The sequence below is a fragment of the Astyanax mexicanus genome, chromosome 19, assembly GCF_023375975.1.
Source record: "Astyanax mexicanus isolate ESR-SI-001 chromosome 19, AstMex3_surface, whole genome shotgun sequence".
NCBI lineage: Eukaryota > Metazoa > Chordata > Actinopteri > Characiformes > Acestrorhamphidae > Astyanax > Astyanax mexicanus.
Genome location: NC_064426.1, coordinates 14,145,923 through 14,162,593, shown reverse-complemented (window position 1 = coordinate 14,162,593; position 16,671 = coordinate 14,145,923). Strand labels below are relative to the sequence as shown.

General features: G+C 37.2%; 2 protein-coding genes across 2 annotated transcripts; one reads left to right on the top strand and one right to left on the bottom strand.

Annotated features, from left to right (window-relative positions):
* Positions 1-225: 225 nt before the first annotated feature.
* scpep1 (serine carboxypeptidase 1) lies at positions 226-7,243 on the bottom strand. The gene is made up of 13 exons (XM_007233748.4): positions 7,097-7,243; positions 6,227-6,360; positions 5,920-6,009; positions 5,163-5,318; positions 5,003-5,077; positions 4,410-4,482; positions 4,226-4,263; positions 3,392-3,520; positions 2,900-2,990; positions 2,690-2,803; positions 1,996-2,133; positions 1,726-1,889; positions 226-483 (listed from the first exon to the last, which is right to left on the bottom strand). Exons 1-13 carry the CDS (start codon positions 7,158-7,160, stop codon positions 421-423), a joined length of 1,329 nt encoding a protein of 442 aa, XP_007233810.1. The 5' UTR covers positions 7,161-7,243; the 3' UTR covers positions 226-420.
* Positions 7,244-8,184: 941 nt separating this feature from the next.
* On the top strand, positions 8,185-16,031 carry coil (coilin p80). The gene is made up of 7 exons (XM_007233747.4): positions 8,185-8,488; positions 10,388-11,399; positions 12,080-12,169; positions 13,107-13,154; positions 13,406-13,475; positions 13,946-14,034; positions 15,859-16,031. Exons 1-7 carry the CDS (start codon positions 8,244-8,246, stop codon positions 15,916-15,918), a joined length of 1,614 nt encoding a protein of 537 aa, XP_007233809.3. The 5' UTR covers positions 8,185-8,243; the 3' UTR covers positions 15,919-16,031.
* Positions 16,032-16,671: the final 640 nt, after the last annotated feature.

Genomic DNA, 16,671 nt, shown 5'->3' with positions numbered 1-16,671 from the left:
AATGCACAGAAAAATGCAAAAAACATAAAAATACGCAATGTTTAGAATAAATTATAAAAAAATATATTTATGCATTTAAAATTAAAGGTTCCATAGGTGGTTCTCTAATTGATGCCATAGAAGAACCACTTTATTTAAACTGTTGCTGGGTTTTAAAGACCCTCCACCACATGATGTAAAGCATCTTCATCCCGTTCCTGGAAATTAATTAATCGGACAAAATAGTATAGAAAAAAAGACAATTTATTGAGCACATTTCAGTTAAAAAAAGAAAATCAAGTGATTCAGTTTGATTAGCCACAGAATCATCATCATCATCAGACCGAGTGGAGTGAGGTGTGTGAGGTCAAAGTATAAGCTAAAAAGCATTGATTTTGGTGAATCTGCATTGATTGTCTTAAATCTGACAGGGTGTCTTCATCACTCTTGCAAAGTGACCATCTTCAGCATCCTCAGAGCCATCTCACCCTGATCAGAGGGGATCTACAGTAAACACAAAGACAACAGACAACTAAATAGTGGTCTTATAAAACATCAGGTTGTGGTGATCTGAAGCATATTGAGGCATATTATGAACAGTAACAGTAATGATATCAGAATCATATTAAATATTGATATTTGCTGCTGTACCCTTTACCCGACACCTGCTCCAGAGCTTTTCAGAGAAATACTGAGGAAAACTTAAAACTATATTATAAAACATTGCTATGAGGAGAATTTGATTGCATTCAACCTCAAGAGAGCATTGGTAAGGTCAGCATGGATGTTGTCTGATTCTGCCATTTTTCAATAAAAATTGGTTGATGGAGCATTTTAAGCTTTTACAGTTTTTTAATGTTTAAGAATTACACAGAGTTCCAATTTATTATGCAAATTGGATTTAAGTGTCATAAAGATAACCTAACCAGAACTCACAAGCAGATACAGTTGCAGTGGACCCAAACATACATGAAGACTCATTTCCAAACAGTCTTGTTTACTGATGAGTGTATAACCGTGGATGGTACAGATGGATGGAGTAGTGGATGGTTGGTGGATGGCCACCATGTCCCAACAGGGCTGCGACGTTGTTTTGGGCTGGAATGTTTTGGTCGTGTTTTAAGCTGAAATCATGGTGAGAGAGCTGGTAGTCCCCTTTAGGGTCCCTGAAGGTGTGAAAATGACCTCAGCAAAGTTTATACAGTTTCTGACTGATCACTTTCTTCCATGGTATAAAAAGAAGAACCATGTCTTCTGGAGCAAAATCACACTCATGCAGGACAATGTACCATCTCATGCTGCAGAGAATACCTCTGTATCATTGGCTGCTATGGGTATAAAAGGAGAGAAACGTATGGTGTGGCCACCATCTTCCCCAGACCTTAACCCTATAGAGAATCTTTTGATTATCATCAAGCAAAAGATCTATGAGGGTGGAGGCAGTTTACATCAGAACAGCAGCTCTGGCAGGCTTTTAAGACATTCAACGAATTTCAAGCAGAAACTCTTCAAATGGATAACAATATTGATGCAAGAATTGTAAGAAGGTGATATCAAAGAATGTTTCTATGTAACTTGGCCTGTTAGTTAACCCTTTTAAACGTTATACATCTGGTCTGATTCACAAAATGTGGGGTAAAAGAAAAATGTGTTGAATTCTGTCTTTAATAATAATAATAATAATAATAATAATAATAATAATAATATAACTTGATTGGTCAGTTTAGTTTAAGAGCAGCAGTTTACCATGTGTCCAGCCTTCAGGATCCAGTAGAAGGCAAAGTTTTTGTAGGTCTTGTAAAAAGCTCCCGTCTGTCCTGCAGACTCTGGGTCTTCCAGAGCCGTCCACTTCATCTGATTGAACTTCTGGAGTCCTTCCCATTTCAGCTTCTTCACCCACAGCTCCTGACCTGTGAACCAGCACATACAATAATAATATTACATTCCAAACAAAACAGTATCGCTTCTAAATTGTCCTACATCGTCAAAAACTATTTTTGACCAGGTGTCTCTTACCCATCGTGTCCACAATCAGGTCCAGCTGGCCATTATAGACAGTCACATTGACCCCAGCAGACAAAAGCTCATCCACAATGTCCACCACAGGCTTCATAAAGTCTCCAGACATGCTGGAAAACACGTCTTCAGCCTGACCTGAAACATGCACACACACACAGTTCTCAATAGAAATGGACTGTACAAAGAATACCTGTATAGATAACAGACAGTCTAAACTCACTGGCCACTTTACTAGAAACCCCTACCTTGTAACAGCCAGAAAGGGGTTTCTGTAGAGCTGGGCGATATGGCCCAAAAAAAAATCTTCCATTATTTTTAAGAAATCCAATTTTCGATTTAAAACTTTTAAAATTTTTAATTTTTCCCCCTACTAAAATCTCCTAAAAGACGCTAGAAGTCTCTAAATGATATTATCGCCTAATTTGCACAATACATGTTTTTGAAGCTGTAATTTTAATAACTTTTTTTTTTTTTTTTAGCTTTCTTTAGTTTTCTTTATTTTCAAAGGGGGGGGGGGGGGGGCTGAGCTCAGGGGAGCGTCAGCGGTAAAAATTAAAACTCAGAGTAAATCGATTTTCATAAAAACACATCGACCTTAACTGTAAATTCGAATTAATCGATAAAAAGCTCCAAGTTTTTTTTATAAAGTGGCCAGGATGTTTACAGTGAAATGCTTGATAAACTGGTTCACCTCCCCATGTGACGTTCTTCGGGATGACACCTAGCTTTTTCCTGATTGGTCCATTCATCAGCTCTGAGAGTGACTGGCCATGAAGAGGCTTAATATGGCGGCGTTTCAGAGCAACTGGGAGAGACAGAGACATTTGTTTTGTCATTTTCTCAACATCAATACAGGATAAAATACACCAGCTCGTGTGTGAATCATTCTTTAGTGTCTTACTCAGATAGTCTTGGTCATCAGCACTGAACTTCACCAGGTCATCATCATCTTGTTGCGTGAGGATGTTGTAGAAATTCACTCCGTTTGTGTTCTGCAACAGAATAAGTGAGTCTGCTGTCTCTTTAAAAACATTAACATAAGTTTTCATAAAATCAGGCCTGTTCAGTTGTGGGCCATCATAAAACATTGATAAATGGTTAAGTAATATTGAAACTAATTATTAATGGACATTAGTTGAGACTTGATTAAACAATAATAAATATTGTGAACCCTGTTATTAATAATAAAAATAATGACTTGAGCCATTTGTTATTTTTATTTTTATGATTAATAATGTCTAAACTAGTCTTAACTAGTGAATTCATAATTATTTGAAACAATCTATCATAAGTACCGTTAATTGTAAAGTGTTACCAGTTATTATGCTATGTATATTTTATAGATATTTTATAATCTTGTGTATATTAAAGTACAAAGTACAAAAGTACTGACCTGTTCCACCACGTTTTCTGTAACTGACCACAGCTGAGTGGCTTTCTGATACTGACCCTGCTGCACTGCCTGCTGAACATCTTTCGCTGCTTGGGTCACCTCCTTTAGACCATAATCATCCAGCAGAGACTGGAGATCAAACACAAATAAGTTATAACATACTGGTAACAATTTACAGCAAGATGTAAAAATAAAGTTGAAAAAAAATGACATAAATTAAGAGTTCCACACTAGTTCAGTACTTCTTTAGTTTTAACTGCTGCTATAGTCCTAATCAAACCAACACGGTTTGAATCTAAATCACACATACAGACAGGGTTATGCTCCTGTATATATATATATATCTCCTGTACATAAACTGAGCATTTTCTGTATTTCAGTCCATGTTTTAAATCATAATAATTCATGCAGTGTCAGAAACCATTCATTCTCATTCATTGTTTACTCTGTTTCTATGTTGATCTGATTACTTTTAACTCCCTGACTTAATTTCAATAGAACACAGATCCAGTCTGCTCCATGCTGGGGGATTTATATCCCTCTAGCCCACTCCTTGTATTAGGCATGCTGCCAGTAGATTCATGTTTTTGTCTGCTCTAGAGGTTTCTATTTTATTGACAGTACTTTTCTACAGGAATTAGAAGGACAGTGTGTGCATTTGCACATGTGTGCCAATAATGAGTGAAATTTAAGTAAGTGAATGCATTCATTTCAATGGGATGCATTTTAACAAATAGCATACATTAGCTTTGTTGTTTCAATGTAAAACTTAATAAGCACCCACCAATATACCAAACATATAATATACACTCATTACGGCTGAGAAGTACTCACAGTGCTGTACAGATACGGCCCCCAGGTCAGGACAGAGTCTACAGTGGGGGATGAGATGTTCAGATTTAATTAGCAAACAAAAAATACACAGACATCCACTAGACATGATTAAGAAATATACCCAACAAAAAAAATCGCCTCACATTTTACACTTTTGTTATATATGTTTGATTATAATACAAACCTAAAGGAGAAATCCAGGAGTCTCCCAGCGCCACTCCAGCAAAATTACACTTAATGGAACCTTTCTGAACAGCCTGAGGAAACAAAATAGGAAATACAGGATATATGCTGTTGTGTTACACAGTAATTAACTTATTTGCCTTATAAAAGGTCTAATAACTGCAATTTGATGCATTTGTGTTTATGTATATTGTCCCTGTCCAACAAATAAGCTAGAATACAGAAACATTTCAGACGATAAATGGCCATTACACACACTCAAACACCATTCCACACACACTGAGCTGTATGCCTATTTGCAGAAGCCTTTGAGGAAGTGGACAATGACTAGAAACACACTGCTCCTATTAATAAACATCAGCTGAGTGCATGACTGAATGTCAGTGTGTAATCTGAGCACTTTTCACACATTTTATTAAAGTAATCATATTAACATTCAACAACAAATGATTTTATATTTAACATCACTGTCTACACTACTGTCTAAAATGCTTGGCAATTAGAAAAAAAACAAAGTTCCTTGTTTGAATTCCCCTTATATTGATCTGCCCTGTCACATGAGTGAGATCAGAAATCATAAATGTATTTGTTTACCTTCGTGAGCTCCAGTGAAATAGCCGAGGCCATTTTTCCTCCGTAAGATTCAGAGAAAATGTAGAAAGGAACTGTCTGTGGGAGGAAAACACAGCTGCTTTATTTTTACACTCTGATAGCAGGACCCACAGGGGGAGCAGTTTGTGTGTGAATGAGGTACCTGAAATTCAGTGCGCTGGCTGAAGAAGCTCTGCAGGAGAACCATCATGTCTGCTGCCACCATGGACACATCCGTCGCCAGGGCTTTCTCAGAGTCTGTGTAACTGTACCCTGTACCCACAGGATTATCCACAAACAGGACACTGGCAGCATTCACCTACAAAACACAGACTTATAAACATCAGAACTACAACTACTACTGCCACTACTACCAATAATAACACTAACAATAGCAAATATAGCCAGAATTAACAATCATCATCCAATCATCATTTTATAAACTACTTACCATTGTTGAGTTATTGTAACTGAGTTAAATAACTGGTAATTCTTGATAATTATAAACATGTTTTAAATTAGTCAATTACTGAGATGTCTACAATATGTCACTTATTAATTGGCACAAAGTGGCTGCTGAGAAATAGATTTTTGTTGTTTATCGCAGCACCTTTTGGCATGAAACTTGGTTTGGCATGAAACTTGATTGCCTTTCAAATAAATATTGGCTAACAAAATTGAATTTAACTGAGTTTAACTGAGATGGTAGCGATAGTGATCTTTAGCAGGAGGACTAACTGGCATATAAGTCCTTTTTTTATCTTTTTGTTTTTTTACGAATATGGTTTAAAAAAGTTGAATTATCTTATAAATATCATCATCATCAGTAGCAGCTGTTGCAGAATGATTAGTACAGTTATACAGAAATATTACTGTATTCCTTTATTATGACATTATTAATAGTATTGTAATGTATTTACCCAGGAGGTTTTCCTTGGCTTAAGGTCTGTGTCCAGAGGTCCGATCTCTCCAAAGTTTCCGAATCCACAACTGGATCCACCAGGTCCTCCCTAAAATACCAAAAACAAACACAAACCACACTGAGTGCATATGTAGTGCAGGACAGATCAGTGTTACACACAATCGCTATGTTATAGGGGAAGCAAGACCCATTGAGGGCCCTCTCAATGGTAAATTCCATTTCCCAAACCTGATTTAAATAGAAGAGTTTATTGAAGGGAGTTCACATGGAGATCAGCTGGTGAGTCACTTTTATGATGTTCTCACCTGAAGCCACATGACCAGAGGCAGGTCCTTAAAGCTGGGGCTGTTAGCATAGTAAAGCCACCAGAACATGTGTGCTCCTTCACGAACGTCCACATAACCCCAGACCTCCTTTTCCTGAACCGGGAGTGACCAGCCTGTCCAAAACACAAGAAAATTAGAAAGGAAAATACATTTTACCATTTAATTCACTTTGAGCCTGTGGATATTAAAGTATCCTGGTACCGTTTATAAATGTTACACATATTTAAATAACATTTAACATTAAGCTTCTAAAGAGTTTTAGTCACTTTGGGGCTGTAGCCCAAAACAATGCAAAAAGAGAGCGTTAATAACAGTTGAACAACTGATAAAACCTGTATCTGGGGACGTTTAGATAACTTTTTAACTTTTTTATATATATTTATTTGCCGCAGTACTCTAAAATAATGGACTCATTTTTTTATTTTCAACCGTCTCTGTTTACAGCAATTTACAGTTATTCTACACTCATGAATGAAAACGGGTTTAAATAGAGCACTAAAGGGCTTAAACTCACACATTTTTACCAAAGACCCGTTCTACCTTAAATGGCGCAGCAATTACACTCAGTCGTCCGAGCCATTTTTAAGGTGGAACGGAAAGTTCGAAAACAACCCAAAATCAGTTCTCGTTTTTTCCTTTCACTTTCACTAATGAATTCCACTTTATATCTGAAATTAACAGCTATATAACTCTGTTTTAATACATAAAACATGTTTATAAAGTAGTTCAAACATACATGAGACTGACGGGTGCGGATTTAAACACGCACTGCGTCTAAAACATTACCGCAGGTCTCCAAATCAGCGCGAACAGCGCTTTTAAAACACTAAGACTTTCACATTTACCCACCTCTACACACACTAACAGCGAACAGCAGCACCGCCGCCCATGAGCCCGTCCTGCCCGGTGCCATCCTGCCAGCCTCCGACTGTGGACCTGAACACACACCGAACACTGAGCTCCACACCGCGGCTGAAACTACATCATATGACCGGTCAGCTGACAGAAACAATAATACAAAAAAAATTAAAGGAAGAACTGCTGGGAACAGTTTTTATTTGGTGAATATATTTGAAAAAATAAAAATCACAGTATAAATGTTTATTATATTCACCATATACTAGCTTTAATTTCCGTCTAAATGTTTTACAGAGTTTATTTTATATAAAATAGGACTTTTCTTTTGAAGCACAAACTAAACGTTCACCCACTGTTACGGTGACAAGAAAACCGTCTTATAACGTTCTGGGAATGTCCTGTTTTGGTTAATAAATGTAAAAAATACCAAACGAACCATAGAAAACTAAAAAATATTTCTTTTTAAAACTCAAAACTCAAAACTCAGAGCTAGTGGCTGTATAAGTACTTTAATTTTAGTAATATCTCTTTATGTAATGCTGCATTCTTTTTATGTTTTAAATCATAAAAGTAAATAAAAAAACTATTATATATTAATGAAAGGGACTGAGAAAATAGAGTGTTGTTAAAATGATAGAATATTAATAAAATAGACTGATAGACTAAGTTCAAAAAATGACCTGAATTTAGAGCTAATTCTAAAATGTGTTGAACATCGTGACTAAAATGGTAAATGTTTTATATGTTATACATCTATAATAAATTCAATTAAATGTTATTTAGATATAAATACTTTCAACTTTAGTAAATCTAAAGGTAATTACCCTTTTCACAGAAAGTATCAGATTTACTGCTAGAGGTCGCCAAAATGTTAAACTATCTCGGTGGGTCTCGTTTTTATTAATCATTGATTGTAAAAGTCACTCATAAAAGGAAATGTAGCTTTATTTTCCCTTTTTTCAGTTTAATGATTCCATTCTATATTATCTGTGTGAATCTGGTCAACTGGACCACAGACTGTATATAAGTGTTACCTGTGTGCTGGTGCTCTCTCTGCAGCCGCGGTTCTCCTCCGGGCCGGTAGGGGGGCGGTGTGGTGATTTAGCTGCCCGGGCTCCGCTCCTCTCCTCCGGCAGGCATGGCGGGCAGCAGCGCGGTGAGGCTGCGGCTCCGGTTTGACTACCCGCCTCCCTCCGGGCCGCAGTGCCGCATGAGCTGGATCCTGCTGGACCTGAACCGCTGCAGGGTGATCGCGGATCTGTGCAGTGAGATCCGGGAGCGGTTCGGCTACAGCCGCAGGGCCGAGCTGGACCTGTTCATAGAGGAGAGCTACCTCCCGCCCACAGAGAGCATCTACCTGATCCGCGACAACGACAGCATCAGGTACAGCAGCAGCAGCACGTGCTCCAGTACTGAACACACTGTAAACACCTGGATAAATAATCCATTACTACAACTACTACCGCTCAGCCTCACTCAGACTACACTTTCACTTAATAAATATTCATTTAAACGTGTCAGAGCATAAAACACATTAACCATGAATCCAAAAACCCTTCATAACTGCATATAACATAAAACGCAGTACTAGTTTCAAACACAAATTACAGACAATCTTACACTTCCGTTCATTTTGTTTGTTCTTTTAGTTCTTGTTTTAAAGGGTCTTTATTTCATAATTAAACTTTAAACCTTTTCTTATAACATAAGTAAAAACTCTCAATCAATATATGGAAACGAAAAAGTACATTTATTTTCAGTTGTCACATATACACATTTAAATACACACATTATACATTCAGCCGTCAAATCAAAAAGCAACGTTTGTCATATTCAATACCAGTCAAAAGTTCGAACACACCTCATTGTGTTATTCGTTATTTACTTATTTGATTTTTTTTTTACATTGTAGTTTAATATTAAACACATGAACACAATTAAGGGATATATAGACAAAAGTTTACGTAGTAAACTTCCACAGACCTCCACAATCCCCTGACCTAAACCTAATCAACTGAGATGGTGATTTGGGATGAGCTGGAGCTTCACAGCATAAAGGAAAAGCAGAAACTATTGTTTAGCATCTCCAGAAACTCCTTCAAGATGCTGAGAAAACTATTCCAGTTGACTTTCCCTCATGAAGACACTGAGATTCAAATACCAAGAGTGTGCAGATCTGTCCTCTAATCTGTATCTAAATTATAAAACAGATTATTTGGTATGGTTTAACACTTTATTTATAACAAATTCCCCATGTGTTCCTTGTAATGTAAGAAATTGTAAAAAGAAAGAAAAAAAATAAATGAGAAGTGAACTTTTCAGTGGTACTGTACATTATCCTACAAGGCCCAACTAGCAGTGAAGGGTCTGGTCGCAAATCAGATAAAACAAAGATAAATTTGTACAAAGATAATAACTAAAAATTTGAATGGATTTATATATCTTTCCTGTCTAATGAAAAACAAGTACCTCCATTTTTGGTGATTTGAACACCCAAACTGTTCCTTCCAATGTATTAACACTTCTTAACGAATGGACCAATAGAAATTCTCCAAAATTAGCTGAAATACATTTTTTCTATTGAAAGTTAAGGTTTTATCTCTCCCTTATAAAGTTGTTGTTTTGGCGAAATTTGCTTTTCATTGGACAGCAACATTGTAAACTACATTTATAGACCGTAGGAACTGGGAAAGAGTCCATTGCTTGCATGGCTAATGTTCTTTACAGTCTTTCTTGCCTTGGTCTATGAATATCAGAATGCATTTAAGGTTGCAACAATATGTGATTTTCTCCTGGACCTTAGAGGAATAGCGTTATGAGGCACAACCCAGCGGGCAGAGGGTGAGGGTGTATGAGGTATGTTTGTGTACCTGCACCACTTGTCTGCTGGTCTGTTCATCAAGAGAAGATCCAGTTGAAGATCCAAGTCTCTGAGCAGGTTTTAAAAACACTTCATCATGACTGATGTAAGATCTTCTCAGCAGTAGGCAAACTAGATGAGTTTTTTTGTACAGGAAAATTTTGGATCATTTAAAGCACATTGTATCCCAGTGTCAGGGTGCCGTACAGTCAGTGTATCATCCACGTGATGGTATAAGTACCACAGCAACATTTGGGAAAACCCCTGAGACCTTGTAGTATTATAACAGTGATCTAGCTAGCAGCCACCTGGGGAACCATACTGTAGAAACTGCTCAGCAGCACCATTGCAGGCACTTGAAATACCATGGTAATCACTGCTTATTATCTGCTTCTTTATGTCTTTCTTTATTTGTTTGTCAGGGTGAAGGTTTCTAGCCTCTCATATTCAAGTGCATCTGAGCCAGTGGAGCAAGTGATCTCGGGAAAGAAGAGGAGTAGAAAAGAAGAGGATGAGGAGCAACTAGTGGAGGACTGTGCTGTTGCTGTATCAAAGAAGAGCAAAAAGGAGGTAACTCCTGTAAATGGTTTCAGTCATCATGAGGAAACTAAAAAGAAGAACAAAAAGAAGAAAAGAAAGAAGAACAAGAGGGTAGAGCCACAGACTGAAGCTGAAGCTGCTTTAAAACCAGTTAAAGAACCTCTGTCCTCCAAGGACCAGTCAGGAGCGAACAGCAGAAAGACTCCAGGTTCCACAGTGACTCCCAGAACATCAAAAAACAGTAGAAAACAGAAAGACTCCGACTCTTCAGACAGCAGTGTGGAATCTTCTAAAAAACACACACCTAAATCTAAACCCCAAACCCTACTCAAGCAGGCTGTCACAGCTAAGGCTAAAGAAACCTCCTCTTCAGAATGTTCCTCTTCTGAGGATGATTCTGCTGCACCTCCCCAGCCAAACAAACCCAACCTTGCTGTCAAACCATCTCCCATTCCACTAAAGCCCACCTCTAATGCCAACTCTAAACCATCAGTCAAAAAGCCCTCCACACAGTCTTCCTCAGATTCCTCACCCTCATCATCATCCCCATCACCCCCAGCGAGGAAGATACCACCTCCTCCTCCTCCTTCTGCAGTTCAGAACGGACCCCCACCTGCTCTATCCACTCCAGTGGCCAAAAAGAATGAAAAGAAGCCAGAAAGTTCAGATTCTGACAGCAGCAGTGAAACGGAGCTCGTGATCAAGACCCCCAACCCACAGGTCCTGGGAATGACCCCTCGAGGGGGTGGTAGGGTCAGAGGTCGTGCAGGGGTCAGGGGTGGCTTTGGTAGGGCCAGAGGAACGCCATGGAAACAGAACTTTCACTACAACTATGACAGTGGGGAGCAGCAGACGCAGGATGATTCCCAGAGCAACAGGAGCCTGATTCTGGAGGTAGGAACTGCTTAAGTTGAGATGATAAACTAGTTTGGGCATGATTGATCACAGACCCCAGACTGTAGTTATTTTTGAGCTAGTTAGTGCTAGGCCAACACTAGTAATAAATATTGTGCTTAAGCCGTGTTCACATGGAATCTGTTATTATGCTTAAATATTTAGTCCAGTGTTCGTTAGCATCCCCTAGGCTGTTTAATATGACTGAATCTGGGTTATATTGGCTATCAGTTATGTTAAATGACTGTAATAACTGATCTTTTAGAGACCAAACCTGGATATGATCATCTGAGTACATGTTATTGTGTACATTATCACTATTACAAATCTACAAGTAGTTTAGAACTAGTTTAGATTCTTAAAATGAGCATTTTCGTCATTCCAGTTCTTAAGCACAGATTCACTATTAAAGGTTATTTTATACTAAATGAAACAACAACTCAGTTTATTAATTGGTATAATAGTGGTTAAGGTAAGTTTACTTGTGAACTCTCAAACTCTCAAAATGTATTCTGATGGATTTGTGACATTGTAAACAGCATTTAGACTATTCATCTATAATCCTAATGTATAGCAGCATCTTTGAAAGCATATATAAATAGATAGATAATGGCAGTGTCTAGTGTAAGTTTATTAAAATGACTTTTCATAACTCCTGTGTCTGTATTTCTGTGTTTCAGAATCCTCCGGAGCCGAAGCCCAGTCGGGACTACAGTACCCTGCCCCTCCTTGCGGCTCCTCCTGCAGCGGGGCAGAAGATTGCTTTTAAGGTAAGATAGAGAGGGAACATCAGTGCTGATGATTGGAATTGTTATGGTTTTGCAGTGTTATTATATCGAATTATACAAACTTTTTGCCTTTAACCAGTGAGTCTCTGACTGTTGTGGTCACTAGAGGTGTGCCATATCATATCGTGTGCAATAATATCGCCACATTTTTTTTAATAACATGAACATTATTATACCCTGAAATATTGTGCCATATCACCCACCCCTAATAATCTTTTTTTTTTAAATATACTGTTTTTAGCAAAAGAAAACTACACACTGTTCTCTCAGTGTTCACTGTGTGCGTTCTTACTATCACATTCTGGATCACTGACTTCTGTTACAAATCTGATAAAATTCTTGTATTTTTTTTTATCTCAGTTAGGGGTGTGTCATCATTTTGTATGCAATAACAAAATTTAATTTTCATTTTGTTGCAGTAGTGTATTCTTGAAATAATTTTAGTGTTTTGTCATATCGTACCATGAAATATTGTGATATTATTTCAGGGCCATATGGCCCACCCCCAGTGGTCACATCATTCTTTTTTTTTTCTTTTTTTTTTTTTTAAAAAGCAGAGTGAAATACTCTAGAACGTCTTGATGTTTTGTGAACCATATCTGCTGTGCTCACCCTTACTGTAGTATTACTAGGTGACCCATACTGCTTTGTTTAGAAAGCTAATTTGTGTTTTCAGCTTAGTTGGAAAATGATCAATAAATGCATATGCATAAACAGCAGTTTACCTCCGAGCTGCGTTTAGACTGTAACAGTAAATAAACACTGTATTTTGCTGGAAAGAAGTTAAAGCGGGTTTAGTCTCAATTTCGCCCTAAAACTGACAGTGTGACACATCAGCTGTTTAGTTGTCCAGAAGGATAACGTGTCTCTTATCTGTGAATGTGTTCTTCTACTAAATCTTCACTCCTCCCTCTAACAGCTTTTAGAGCTAACGGAAAACTACACCCCAGAAGTTTCTGATTATAAGGTAAGTGTGTGCTTAAATATATGTATTTATCATGTATTATGGTATAAAAATGTTGGTTATCATACTCTGTACATTTATATTTGGATATTTAGCGTCAAATAAATATTTCTTAATTTATTTTCAAGAGGAAGACAGTGTACTTTAACTGATAACCCCTAACTCATTATATTTATTTACTGTACAATAGCAGCCCCTGTTAGAGTGGCATCAGCTGTTATAGATGCTTGATTATGTTTATCTGCTTGTTGCAGGAGGGGAAGATAGTTGGTTTTAATCACACTACTGGCATGATTGAACTAGAGATTCTCACTCAGACTCAAGGTGAGTCCTGCAAAACCTGTTTACTAACTGTGAATCACTGCTCTATCATTTATTTCACAAGCCCTGATTACACAACAGGACATGTGTAATCACAAAAATGTTCAGCCTGATCCGTTTTGTCATCTTCCCAAAATACAGTCTCATAATGAGGCCAGCTACTGTTCAGAAGTAGTATTTAGTTTATTCAGTAAAAGATTATAATATACAATATATTTTACTTTTTGTTCTTTTGTTTTAGAGCAGCAGCTTCATATTAATAATTATTTTTTTATTTGGCTAAAGTGAGCAATGTTTACAACCCATCAGCTGTAGTGAACGCAAATATCTGACTTATTCAGAGTTGTATTAAGAAATATAAAGCATTGGCATCAATTATTGTAACCAGGCCTTGAGAAAGGAGTAGATGTAATAAAGACAATTTAATTTTCATTTATTTTGCATTGTAAAGCAGTGTTACTCTGTTTTTACAGCACGTGCAGAGCCAGGGAAGTTTGATTTGGTTTATCAGAATCCAGACGGTTCAGAGAGCGTGGAATATGCCGTCACACTCGGCTCTCAGGTAACACACACAAACTTTATTTCACACACCTTTGCTCTACCCCATTTAAACGTCTGTTACTCTGACAGGACTTATTAATAAGCTGGTTAGTTGATCAGTAGTGCTGTAAGCAGGAAAATCACTGAATGTGGATGCAGGACGTGTCCCAATTTTCAACACCTTACACGCACACAAAATAGTCTCACTATTTGAAGTGGACATTTCAAACAAGACATTGGGGTTTGGCAAAATTGCGACTGACACCATGCTAAGGCTTAGCAGTGTTAAAAACACGCATTTGTGTTTGGACTAAGCTCTAGTCTAGAGTAACCTGCTTTGTTTCCCAAAGACAGAATATGATAATAGACGACACAATAATTGTTAGACGTTTTTTGCAGCAAGTAAATTCACAGCATTGAGAGATTAGGTTGTAAAACCCCAAATCAGAGAGAATGCACAGTGTGGAAATGGGGAGGTATATTTTACTTTAGCCTTTATGAATATATTTCATGTTTTGTCTGGTTAACATTCTTTAATTTAATGGAGAACTCTGGTGTAAAATGGACTTTTGCTGTAGTTTTGCTGTATAATAAAAAGTACTTACCTTTGATGAATAGCACCCTTCAGACTGGCTGGCAAATCACTGTGATAAATCACTTTTTTTCACCATTATCCAGGCTCAAAGTAGCTCCACACCTTCTTGCTAGAATCAAGAGAGATGACATTTAAAACGAGGCATTAATAACTTTAAAAGTGCACAAGAAGCTTATTAAAAACCTTTGTTTACCTCCTATAATGCTACCTTCAGCTCCGAGCGCCACTATTACTATTATATATATATACACACACATAGACTCTATGCAGAGTTTATATATATATATATATATATATATATATATATATATATATATAGTTCTGTTATTTTCAGTTCAGTAATTGAATTTTACTATAAAAATAACAGAACACTGCTCCGGTTTACCTTGCTGAACTTTTAATCCCATACTGCCCGTCCCGCTGCCTGCGATCATCGAGCTCTGGTTTACTCACTGTACCAAAATACAGCCTGCGAACTCTGGGCAATCAAACTTTCTCCTCTGCTGCCCCATGATTGTGGAATCAGCTCCCCAGTAAACTCTTTTAAATCTTTACTTAAAACTCATCTTTTTAGGAAAGCTTATTGCTGTTAATACATTTTTACCTGCATACTTTATTTTATTTTTTATTTTATTGTCTGTTTTTTTTTTTAATGGTCTCTTTTTTTTTATGTATAAATACTTGCACTGTTACGTGTAAGTGCTTGCATGCTTGTTTTTATTCACTATGCTTTTTGTCTTTGGCTGTGTTGTTAAGCGCTTTGAGTTTTCAGGAAAGGCGCTATATAAATAAAATATTATTATTATAAAAATATTCAGAATCATGTTATGTCATCATAGTGATGTATTATTGTTGATTTTATTATTATTATTATTACTGCTGTTGAGAGAGTAGTAGTAGTTGGGGAATCACACTGAGCTCCAGATTGAACAGCTGAGCATTGAGGGGGCGATGCCTCGTACAGCCTGTAAACCACCCTGTTGTTGTAGTGTTTCACTGTGTTCAGCACTTACCCTTAACGCTCACAATCCCAAACATTGTGTTCCCAAAGCTCCAAACACGCTTTTGTCAATCTGCTTTCTGCTTTAACACCCATTACACCAGCTTTGGGACGCGCCCCTTTTTAGTGGCTGAAGGTTTAGCTGAAGGTCTTTGAATGTAGTGTAATGTTCATTGTATATTGTATATTAAAATATAATAAACATGTATGTTTTATTAATCTCTTTCTGTATGTGTGTGCTGTCTCTGCAGGTGACGGAGCGGTGGGACTCTTTGCTGGAACCTCGGCTTATAGTGGAGAGCATGGGTTGAGAGAAGGTGTCAGTTTGTTTTAATGGTAAAGTTTTCATTCCTGAGTGACGTAAAGTTGCTGTTTTTTAAACATTTACTGTGAATAATTGAATAAATATTTTTGATATAAACCATTATTGTTTTCTGAAATGTTATTTCATTGCTATCATATGTTTTTTCTTTCTTTTTTTTGTGTGCCCTCTGAAGTAAAGTAGTTAAAGAAATTTAATTGTATATATTCTACCTACTGCCAGTGAAATTTTCTCTGGGCCTTTGGCTACAACACACACGAAAAGCATGATCATCCACCCCCATGCTTAACAGATGTGTTCTTTTCATGAAATGCTGCATCCGTCTTTCTATTCCTTGTTTACAGTGTGCAATAAGTTTCCTGTTGAAAGCTATTTTTGGTAAGGGCGCAGGAAAGGTTTCTTTCTGATGACAAATATATGCATTAGTTATGCAAAAATTACTTTGAGGGGGGGAAACAAACCTTTTGGAGATAAGGTTATCATCTCCACATCTAATCTAGACATTTTGACTTGGGATGCACATAAGGTGTGTGTATACAGTCATATGAAAAAGTTTGGGCACCTCTATTAATCTTAATTTTTAGTTGTAAATATTTGGGTGTTTGCAACAGCCATTTCAGTTTGATATATCTAATAACTGATGGACACAGTAATATTTCAGGATTGAAATGAGGTTTATTGTACTAACAGAAAATGTGCAATATGCATTAAACCAAAATTTGACCAGTGCAAAAGTATGGGC